The sequence below is a fragment of the Papio anubis genome, chromosome 9, assembly GCF_008728515.1.
Source record: "Papio anubis isolate 15944 chromosome 9, Panubis1.0, whole genome shotgun sequence".
NCBI lineage: Eukaryota > Metazoa > Chordata > Mammalia > Primates > Cercopithecidae > Papio > Papio anubis.
This window is the reverse complement of record NC_044984.1, coordinates 117,225,496-117,237,466: the sequence shown is the minus strand read 5'-3', so window position 1 is coordinate 117,237,466 and position 11,971 is coordinate 117,225,496. Positions and strand designations below refer to the sequence as shown.

At 45.7% G+C, this 11,971-nt stretch overlaps 1 protein-coding gene across 1 annotated transcript in view; it reads right to left on the bottom strand.

Moving 5' to 3' along the window:
* Positions 1–8,058: 8,058 nt before the first annotated feature.
* CCDC62 (coiled-coil domain containing 62) overlaps positions 8,059–11,971 on the bottom strand; it is a 56,655-nt gene continuing 52,742 nt past the window's right edge. The window contains 1 exon segment of the mRNA XM_003907320.5: positions 8,059–9,020. Coding sequence (XP_003907369.2) covers positions 8,930–9,020 — 91 coding nt within the window. The 3' untranslated portion in view covers positions 8,059–8,929.

Genomic DNA, 11,971 nt, shown 5'->3' with positions numbered 1-11,971 from the left:
TTTTGGTCTTAACGTATGTGTCAAAAGGCACACAGTGACACTCTCCCCTCTTTGTGCATCTCTGACATAGCTGCAGCTGTTATCCATGCGGGGTTGCAGGATGCATTTCCAGAGACGCAGCCGGCTCCGCAACCGGACACCTCGCCAGCGCCAGGGACAATGGGGGCTGAGGCCGGGCAGTATTAGGCTGGGACAGAAGGCAGGCGGATCTGAAAGCAAAGTACACCGAGGAGATGCCGCCGGGGGTGGCGTGAGGCTTTTAAAAAACATTATTATTGGCTTCCCCTTAAAATTACTGGTCACAAGATTGAAGTAAAAAAATAAATAAAAGCCCAGAGTCCTCTCTAAGCGCAGCTCAGATGGGTGTTTTGTTTCTGCTGTTTCCCTTTCCTATCGGAATGCAGATGTGGAATCGTGCATAAAGGTCCCTTGCTTTTGAAGGGAGAGAGGCACCGCCTGCCTGTAAGGAGGAAAATGACGCCCACGTAATCCTGACCCTTGTCTCCTTAGTGAGACTGTAACCTCAGGACCCTTTTGTTTCCTTTCTTTCCTTTCCTTTCCTCCCTCCCTCCCTCCCTCCCTTCCCTCCCTCCCTTCCTTCCTTCCCTCCTTCCTTCCTTCCTTCCTTCTCCTTCTTTCCTTTCTTTTATTTTCTTCTTTCTTTCTCTTTTTTTTTCTCTCTCTCTCTTGCTTTCTTTTTTCTTTTTCTTCTTTCTTTTTCTTTTTTTTAACCGAGCTTCACTCTTGTTGCCCAGGTTGGAGTGCAATGGCACAATCTCACCTCACTGCAACCTCCGCCTGCGGGGTTCAAGCAATTCTTCTGCCTCAGCCTCCCAAATAGCTGGGATTACAGGCATGTGCCACCATGCCCGGCTAATTTTGTATTTTTAGTAGAGACAGGGTTTCTCCATGTTGGTCAGGCTGGTCTCAAACTCCCGACCTCAGGTGATCTGCCCGCCTCGGCCTCCCAAAGTGCTGGGATTACAGGCGTGAGCCACCGCGCCCGGCCAGGGACTCTTTTCTTTAACCGATTCCTCACCTTCTAGCCCAAGAGCTAGAGCTGACCCCAAAAGATACATTTGCCAAGACTCTCCTCTCACTCCACCAAAAGGAGAAATTAATCCTGTTTTCTCTCATTCCAATCACTAAAAAGCTTCTTTATCAGAACAACAGTAGAATCACAATCGCTGATATGTATTGAATGCTTATTATTTGACAGGCACTGGGCTTTACCCTTCATATATAAAGGGTTTTTAATCCTCGGCAACTTAGTCAATAGCTGTGCTCAAATAAAGACCACAGTAAAGGGGCCTTTTGCTATGCTCCAGCTGTTTCTCACACTCCTTTTTCCACACAGAACAAAAGTGGTTCTCCTGTGACCTTTCACGCACATACAGCATACCTTTTCAACCAGGCAACAGCCCCTCTAGGTCTAGCACATCTGCCGCAGTGACTTCCCCTCAGCAACCGGCTTTTTAAATAATCATAGAGCCTATTACTATGCCAGGCACCAGGCTCAGCATTTGTTAAACAGTATCTCACTTATTCTTCTTTAAAGTTGTTGATGAGGTCGGACACAGTGGCTCACGCCTGTAATCTGAGCACTTTGGGAGGCTGAGGCAGGTGGATCACTTGAGCTCAGGAGTTCGAGACCATCCTGGGAAACATGATGAAACCCCATCTCTACCAAAAAATACAAAAATCTTAGCCAGCCGTGGTGGCGTGCCTGTAGTCCCAGCTACTCAGGAGGTTGAGGTGGGAGGATCACTTAAGCCTGCAAGGCAGAGGTTGCAGTAAGCTGAGATCACACCGCTGCACTGCAGCCTGGACAACAGAGTGAGACCCTGTCTCAAATTAAATAAGTAAATAATAAAGCATCAACAACTTTATTTTTATTTATTTATTTATTTACTTTATTTATTTATTTTTTTTTTGAGACGGAGTCTCCCTCTGTCGCCCAGGCTGGAGTGCAGTGGCCGGATCTCAGCTCACTGCAAGCTCTGCCTCCCGGGTTTACACCATTCTCCTGCCTCAGCCTCCCGAGTAGCTGGGACTACAGGCATCTGCCACCTCGCCTGGCTAGTTTTTGTATTTTTTAGTAGAGACGGGGTTTCACCGTGTTAGCCAGGATGGTCTCGATCTCCTGACCTCGTGATCCGCCCGTCTCGGCCTCCCAAAGTGCTGGGATTATAGGCTTGAGCCACCGTGCCCGGCCGCACAGCTAATTTTTAAATTTGTTTTGTAGAGACAGTCTCGCTATGTTGCCTAGGCTGGTCTCAGATTCCTGGGCTCAAGTGAATTCCCCCACCTGAAAGTGCTGGGATTACAGGCCGAAGCCACTGCACCTGGCCTCTTGATGGTATTTTTACAGACCAACAAACAAGCTTAGGCTCAGAGTTTAGCCCAGGTTCATACAACTGATAAACTGTGCATTTGGGATCCAGACCCAGATGTGCCTGATTTCAAAGCCAGTGCTCTCAACACCCATGCCATTTGGACTACATTTTGTGGTCGATGACTTTCAGTACTATACTACCTTGGGCTTGCTGTTTGGGGCCCAAGAGCACTCTCCTAATATATCTCCACGGGACTGTACTTTATGTGTAGATAAGATTTTGAGCTATTAGAAGGCCACTCTGTCTTACTCAGTTTTATGTACTCAATGCCTAGCGGGGCACCTGGCACATAGCAATGTTCAGTAAGTGTATGTGAAGTGAAGGGCTGAAAAAGTGAGTAAACAAACACCCCATTTGGTATACTTCAACATACAGCTGATCTCACAAGAGAGCATCACTGGGGACATAAGTATACAAACTTCCTCACTCATTTGTTTGTTTGTTTGTTGATGTTTTTGAGACAGGGTCACCCTCTGTCCCCCAGGCTGGAGTGCAGTGGCATGATCTCAGCTCACAGCAACCTTCACCTCCTGGGTTCAAGCAATTCTCCTGCCTCAGCCTCCTGAGTAGCTGAGATTACAGGCGTGCACCATCACAACCTGGCTAATTTTCGTATTTTTAGTAGAGACAGGGTTTCACCATATTGGTCAAGCTGGTCTCGAACTCCCAACCTCCGGTGATCCACCCACCTCGACCTCCTAAAGTGCTGGGATTACAGGCGTGAGCCACCGTGCCTGGCCCAAACTTCCCCACTCTTAATTTTTCTGGTTCATCTCTCTAATATCTTCAGACAGGAGGCCTGGTCTACTATTGGCCCTGTCACTGATTGGCTTTTTATTTATTTTTATTTTTTTGGATACAGGGTCTTGCTTGCTCTGTTACCCATGCTGGAGTGCAGTGGCTGGATTATGGCTTACTGTAGCCTCAATGTCCTGGGCTCAAGTGGTCCTCCCACCTCAGCCTCCAGAATAGCTGGGACGACAGGTATGCACTACCATGCCTGGCTAATTTTTAAATTTTTTGTTGAGACGGGGGTCTCACCACATTTCCCAGACTGGTCTTGAACTACTGGACTCAAGCAATCCTCCCACCTCAGCCTCCCAAAGTGCTGGCATTACAGGCAGGAGCCACTGCTCCCAGCCTGAGATTCTTCATGCCATCAGAATCAGGGTCCTGTTTTGGTGTATCTCCAGGGCTGTTGAATTCCTGCTCACCCCTATTACAAAAGCAAAGCAATTGGAATACAAATAAGACCTTGTTTGAAGGAAAACCCAAGACACACAGGAGAGTTTACATCATCTGGCGCACTAAAACATGGTATGCTGCCACACCCACCGTGACTCATTGACTTGTATGCATGATCTGGCGCCAGCCTCTGTCTCTGGCTTCATCTTGCACCATCCTGGCCCATCAGGTCCCAGATGCGTCATGTTCCCTCCCACCTCAGAGCCTTTGCACATGCTGTTCCTACTGCCTGGAATTCTCTTCTGCTTCCTGTTCGCCCTACTTAGCATCCACCTGTCTTTAACTCTTGGCTCAGATGTCACTTCTTCAGGGAAGCGTTCTCTGAACACTCCACCCTTTGCCCGAGTCCCTATTATAAGCTGTCATCATATCTCAAAGCTTTCTTTTGTAACACTAACCAGTCTCTCGTGAACTATTTATGGGATTCTTAGATTACTGTGTCTCTACGACTAGATTGTCTGCTTTGCTCATTGCTGTGTCTCCAGTGGCCAGCAAAGCCCCTACTGTGTGCTCAAAATTCTTTGATTCTTTTTTTGTTGGGTTTCTTTTTGTCGTTGTTGTTGGGTTTCTTAAGCATGCATCTGGCTGAGAACCCAGACATCATCCTTTGGAGGACTGATTCATGTACACTTTTCATTCAATCAGCTTCTCTCAAAGACCATTCTGGGTGTTGTTTGTTTGTTTGTTTGAGACAGAGTCTCACTCTGTCGCCCAGGCTGGAGTGCATGGCTCAGTCCCAGCTCACTGCAACCTCCGCCTCCCAGGTTGAAGTGATTCTCGTGCCTCAGCCTCCTGAGTAGCTGGGATTACAGGCACCCACCATGCCCTGCTAATTTTTGTATTTTTAGTAGAGAAGTGGTTTCGCCATGTTGGCCAGGCTGGTCTCAAACTCCTGACCTCAAATGATCCACGAGCTTTGGCCTCTCAAAGTGGTGGGATTACAGGCATGGGCCACTACACCTGGCCGCATTCTGGGTTTTAAACCTCCTTGTCAGCTGCAGTCTTGATGAATGTGTCTGGTTTCTTATTTTGATCCTATTCACTCTGTTCTCTATCACACCAGAGGTTGCTAAGATTATTCTGTTGAAGGCCTAGAATAATGAACTTTCCTGCAATGTGTCCTAACAAAATCATCATCAAATGGCTCAAGAAAAACAAAAGTACAACACTGCAAACCCACCACCCCAGCTACAGGTGTCAAACCACACAAAGCCACAGAAGAAAACTCCAGGATCAGTTTGCCAGAACATAACAAGGTTTCAGTCTTCAGTCTCCTTCCTGAAGTGTATGGAGACAACCTTATCCCATGCAGCCAAGAAGTTCTATGCATTCTATTGACACTTTCGGGGTAAAACTGCTTTTAGTGTTTATGTATTATCTTAATTCAGAACTTTTTTTCTTTGAGGATATTTCTATTTCTGTTTTTAAAAAATCTGGTGGCCAGGCATGGTGGCTCACACCTGTAACCCCAGCACTTTGGGAGACCGAGGCGGATGGATCATGAGGTCAGGAGATCGAGACCATCCTGGACAACATGGTGAAACCCCGTCTCTACTAAAAATACAAAAATTAGCAGGGTGTGGTGGCGCACACCTGTAGTCCCAGCTACTCGGAAGGCTGAGGCAGGAGAATCGCTTGAACTTGGGAGGCAGAGGTTGCAGTGAGCCGAGATAGCGCCACTGCACTCCAGCCTGGTGACAGAGTGAGACTCCATCTCAACAACGACAAAAATCTGTTCACTGGCCAGGCACAGTGGCTCACACCTATAATCTCAGCACTTTGGGAAGCTGAGATGGGTGGATCACTTGAGCTCAGGAGTTCAAGACCATCCTGGGTAACATGGTGAAACCTCATCTCTAGAAAATAAATAAATAAATAAATAAACTCTTCACAGGCCAGGTGCATGCAGTGGCTCATGCCTATAATCCCAAGAGCTTTGGAAGGCCAAGGTGAGAGGACTGCTTGAGGCCAGGAGTTCGAGACCAGCTTGGTCAACATGCTGAGACTCTGTCTCCATGAAAAATAAAAAATTTGGCCAGGCATGGTGGCTCATGCCTTGTAATCCCAGCACTTTGGGAGGCTGAGGTGGGCAATCACCTGAGGTCAGGAATTCAAGACCAGCCTGGCCAACATGGTGAAACCCCATCTCTACTAAAAATACAAAAATTAGCCGGGCATGATGGCAGTTGCCTGTAATCCCAGCTACTTGGGAGGCTGAGGCAGAAGAATCTCTTGAACCTGGGAGGCGGAGGTTGCAGTAAGCTGAGATCGTGCCACCGCACTCCAGCCTGGGTGACAGAGCGTGACTCCGTCTCAAAAAAAAAAAAAAATTAGGCATGGTGGCGCATACCTGGAGTCCTTGCTAATTGGGAGGCTGAGGCAGGAGAATCACATGAGCCCAAGAGTTTGAGGCTACAGTGAGCTATGATGATACCACTGCCCTCCAGCCTGGGTGACAGAGTGAGACCTTGTCACTAAAAATAAAATTAAAAAAAAAATCCGTTCACAGATTCTAAAAATACCCTTATATCAGTCTTTTCCAATGCTGAGGTTATTTCTGACAGGCAGATTGTAGTATAATTCATTTGCCTCCTCTTCGGATGTGTTGATCTTAAGAATGTTGGTGATAAAACATAAATGCTAAAATCTAGTTTTATCTTGTAACTATTTCAATAGTGCTGGGATTACAGCACTATTTCAAATACGCTATGGGACTGCCTCTCTGCATCCATTAAAGTACAGGAAAAAAAAAAAGAAGGAGACCGCCTCTCTAACAGAAATTTCTCCAACCTTAGGGGAGGAGGTATCTGCACTCCATGTTCGCTGCAGCACTGTTCACAACAGCCAAGATGTGGAAGCAATAAAATGCCCATCAACAGATGAGTGGATAAAGAAATGCAGTGGCTCAAGCCTGTGATCCCAGCACTTTGGGAGGCTGAGATGGGTGGATCACGAGGTCAGAAGTTCAAGACCAGCCTGGCCAATATGGTGAAACCCGTCTCTACTAAAAATACAAAATTTAGCTGGGCACAGTGGCTCACGCCTGTCATCCCAGCACTTTGGGAGGCCGAGTTGGGAGGATCACATGAGGCCAGGAGTTCAACACCAGCCTGGCCAACAAGACGAAACCCCATTTCTACTGAAAAAAAAGCAACAAAAAATTAGCCAGGAGTGGTGGTGGGCACCTGTAATCCCAGCTTCTCAGGAGGCTGAAGCAGGAGAATTGCTTGAACTCAGGAGGTGGAGGTTGCACTGAGCTGAAATTGAGCCACTGCACTCCAGCCTGGGCAACAGAGCGAGACTCTGTCTCAAAAAAAAAAAAAAAAAAAAAGTAGTATATATATACACAATGGAATACTATTTAGCCACAAAAACAAACAAAATCTGTCATTTAAATAACTTAGGTTGGGCCAGGTGCGGTGGTTCATGTGTGTAATCCTAGCACTTTGGGAGGCTGAGACAGGTGGATCATGAGGTCAGAAGTTCAAGACCAGCCCGGCCAATATGATGAAACCCCGTCTCTACTAAAAATACAAAATTTAGCTGGGCATGGTGGCACACGCCTATAGTCCCAGCTACTTGGGAGGCTGAGGCAGGAGAATCACTTGAACCTGGAAGGCGGAGGTTACAGTGAGCCGAGATCGCGCCACTGCACTCCAGCCTGGGTGACAGAGTGAGACTCCATCTCAAAAATAAATAAACAAACAAAAAATAAGCAAAATAAAATAAATAACTTAGGTTGAGCTAGATACAATCCCAAGTAGCTGGGATTACAGGCGCGTGACACCACGCCCAGCTAATTTTTTGTATTTTTAGTAGAGAGGGGGTTTTGTCATGTTGGCCAGGTTGGTCTCCAACTCCTGACCTCAAGCGATCCACCTGCCTCGGCTCCCAAAGTGCTGGGATTACAGGCATGAGCCACTGTACCCGGCCAAAATTTCTCATTGTTGAATTGCGTATGGAACAATAAGGTGGTGGGATACAATAGGTGTCAGGTGTCGCAGATACTATAATCCTATGAGCTAAAATACATATAGCCATAAAATAATGTTTAATTGTTATCAAATCCTTTAGTTCCCTGACATTTTCCTGTTCAGTGTTGCCTTTTCACTAGGCAAGTTGATGTGCAGCCATGAACAAGAAGAAGAGGAGAAAATTTAATATTTTGATTCTCAGATTGGAAGTCAGTCTCCCAAGGGTCATTTTAGGTTTCTACTTGGCAGGCAGCAGCTCAGAAGCAACTATACCTTTCTCAGTTTTGCTCTGGACAGCCCAGCCTGAGGGAGAAAGCACACATTGATAAAGAACATAACCAAACCTCACCCAACTTCTCTTTTCAGCACCCTAATTAAAAAGGCTAAATGAGGTGGCTCTTCCCCGCTCATGAAAATCATCTCTGAAGTAACCCTGAAACCTGTTAACAAAGGCGCATTTATTCAGCACAAAAGAACTTTGATATCTGCAATGCTTAAAAAAATACATTCCCATTCCTGAGGAAATTAACTTGCCAGGTTCAGTTTAAACGCGATGAACCTTCCTTATTTTACTCCAGTAAAATAAAAAGAAACCAAGGAAACATATTTTTTTCTTTAGTATTAAAAATATCTTTTATTGACTGAAGCTGATCAATTATTTTAGAGAAGACACAGAGGCATATAGTATAATCTTTAAAAAATTAAATTACTTTACAAGTTAAAATGGAAGTGTTTTAGTCTTTAAGATTTTTAAAAACGCATATAAAATTTGATCTTCCAACAAGCTTTGGCTTGTGTCAGTAGGTGGGACTACTATAGACCCAGAAAGATGGGGCTCTGCTCAGCTTGGGACAGAAGGACCTCAAGTAACCAGGGAGCTATTTTCCAGTTACATTTTATATCAAAGCATCTTACGTCTTTTTACATAGCAAAGTCAAGAGCTAAAACCATGAGAGAATACTATTTCTCATATATTTTGAACTGACTCTGATAAGCTATTGTTTAGAATTTAAATGTATGCACAGATTTTTAAAAAATCAGATAGTTAAAACAGCACTTTCTATGCAGGGGTTCCTTCTCTATTTGACGTTCACATTTTTAAAGAGCTTCTCTAGCACTTAGCTGTAGTCTGTATCTTTACAGAGAAGTCTTTTTCATTCTTAGCATAATTCCAAGTTTCTGTATGTACAATAAGGTCTACTTTCTTACACACGAAAATATTTCTTCAGCACAAAAATGATTAACTTGAAAATAAAGTGTAGATGTTTAAAAATTAACTTTCTAGTTCTGCTCCCCGCTGGAATTAAGTGTCGTTTATGAAGAACTACAATCCTCTTTCAGTTTTACGGTTAAGTATTCATTCAGCATTGGTGTCTGCTTTCTGCCTTCCACATAGATGAGAAATCTGCTTTTGGATGAAGAAAAAACACATTAATAAAATACAATCAATTAACATTGGAGTGCATGCTATAAGCTCCTGGCGTCTAAAATATGAACTGTACATCCTGATTTTTATCAACATCAAGACGTGCAAAATACTGTAAATATGAAAACTCAGCAGAGAGAGGGAGGGGAGAGAAGAGGAGGGATGGGGGCGGGGATGGTGCTGCTTGGGCTCCCTGCTTCCCCAGAGTCTTTGAAACGCTGATATGCGTACCTTCAAAAGATCTGAAATGCCTGCACCCTTTAGCTTATCAAACTGGGTTCTGAAGAGCTACGCATATAGAATGATACAGGTTTGCCCGACAAAATCAACCTAAATCAGAAAGTGCTTACTGGGTCAAATAAGAGCGTTTTTATAGATTTTGCCAGTAAGGCTTTTTTGGGCAGAGGTCGCTCTGTGAGGTGGGAGTGGCCGGATCTGCCATCCACTACAAATCCATACTCCCAAGTTCACCATTCCTCCTCAGCATCCCAGTGGCTGGGACTGCAGGAAAAGCCACTCCCTTACCCAGCTGGTTCCGCATATTTTAGTAGGGCGGGGTTTCCACCGTGGCCAGGATGGTCTAGATCTCCCTGACCTGTGGTCATGGCCGTCAAAACTCCCAGGTGCATGGGATTGCTGGGAAAAAGCAGAACCTGCATGCTTGAAACACACTTTTGAGATGGTTTCAGTTCTTTATCACCCCAGGCTGGAGTGCAGGCCCCAGTCTCCACTCACTGCCTCCGCCCTCCCGGGTTGAGCCGTCCTCCATCTGGCCTCTGTGCTGGGTTATACTGGGCATGTACCACCACACACATTTCTTTTTTTATGTGTGTATTTTCAGTAGACACAGGGTTTCACCATGTTGGCCAAGATGGTCTCAGACTCCTGACCTCAGGCGATCTGCCCCACTGGGCCTCCCAAAGTGCTGGGATTACAGGTGTGAGCCACCGTGACCAGCTACACCATGTAAAACTTTTATAAAGCTTTACTCCATGGAAGACTTCTTGGCCAGGCGTGGTGGTTCAAGCCTTTAATCCTAGAACTTTAGGAGGCCAAGGCAGGCGGATCACCTGAGGCCAGGAGTTTGAGGCCAGCCTGCCCAACTTGGCGAAACCCTATCTCTACTAAAAATACAAAACAAAACAAAAAAAATTAGCCAGGTGTGGTGGCACATGCCTGTATTCCTAGCTACTTGGGAGGCTGAAGCAGGAGAACTGCTTGAACCCAGGGGGTGGAGGTTGCAGTGAGCTGAGATTGCACCATTGCACTCCAGCCTGGGCAACAGAGCAAGACTCCATCTCAAAAAAAAAAAAAAAAAAAAAAACTTCTTTCTGGACAGACGCTCAGATGAAATGCTGAAACATTGATCTGATTTTTTTTCACCTATAATTTTTCTTTTTTGAGATGGACTCTCGTTCTGTCTTGGCTCACTGCAAGCTCCGCCTCCTGGGTTCACGCCATTCTCCTGCCTCAGCCTCCCCAAGTAGCTGGGACCACAGGCGCCTGCCACCATGCCCGGCTAGTTTTTTTGTATTTTTAGTAGAGACGGGGTTTCACCATGTTAGCCAGGATGGTCTCCATCTCCTGACCTCATGATCCACCCGCCTTGGCCTCCCAAAGTGCCACTGTGCCCGGCCAATTTTTTTTTTCTTTTTTCTTTTTTTTTTTTTTGAGACTGAATTTCACTCTTGTTGCCCAGGCTGGAGTGCAATGACACCATCTCAGCTCACTGCAACCTTTGCTTCCCGGATTCAAGCAATTCTCCTGCCTCAGCCTCCCAAGTAGCTGGGATCATAGGCGTGCACCACCATGCCCGGCTAATTTTGTATTTTTAGTAGAGACGGGGTTTCTCCATGTTGGTCAGGCTGGTCTTTAACTCCTGACCTCAGGTGATCCGCCCACCTCAGCCTCCCAAAGTGCTGGGATTACAGGCTTGAGCCACCGCGCCGGGCAGGTTTTTTTTTCTAATAAATTCTTTGGTTATTATTGTTTTAGTAGTTTTTGGGAACAGGTGGTGTTTGGTTACATGGTTAAGCACTTTGGTGGCGATTTCTGAGATGCTGGTGTGCTCATCACCCAAACAGTGTACACCGCACCCAATGTGTAGTCTTTTATCCCTCACCACCCCCTTCCCCCCAGTCCCCGGTGTCCGTGATATCATTCTCATGCCTTTGCAGCATCCTCATAGCTTAGCTCCCACTTAGGAGTGTGAACATACTACGTTTGGTTTTCCATTCCTGAGTTACTTCATTTAGAATGATGGTCTTCAACTCCATCCAGGTTGCTGTAAATGCCATTATTTTATTTCTTTTCAAGGCTGAGTAGTATTCCATGGTACACATATACCACATTTTCTTTTTCCTTTTTTTTTTTTTTTTTGAGATAGAGTCTCACTCTGTTGCCCAAGCTGGAGTGCAGTGGTGCAATCTCAGTCCACTGCAACCTCCACCTCCCAGGTTCAAGTGATTCTCCTGCCTCAGTCTCCCAAGTAGCTGGGATTACAGGCCTGCACCACCACACCCAGCTAATTTTTGTATTTTTAGTAGAGACAGGGTTTCACCATGTTGGCCAGGCTGGTCTCAAACTCCCAACCTCAGGTGATCCACCTGCCTCGGCCTCCCAAAGTGCTGGGATTATAGGCATGAGCCACCATGCCCGGCCCATATGCCACATTTTCTTTATCCATTAGTTGATGGGCATCTACACTGGTTCCGTATTTTTGCAGTTGCAAATTGTGTTGCTATAAACATGTGTGTAGAAGTGTCTTTTTCATATAATGACTACTTTTCCTCCGTGTAGATACCCAGTAGTGGGATTGTTGGATCATATTGGAGTTCTACTTTTAGTTCTTTAAGGATAATCTCCACACTGTTTTCCATAGTGGTTGTACTAGTTTACATTCCCACCATCTGTGTAAAAGTGCTCCCTTT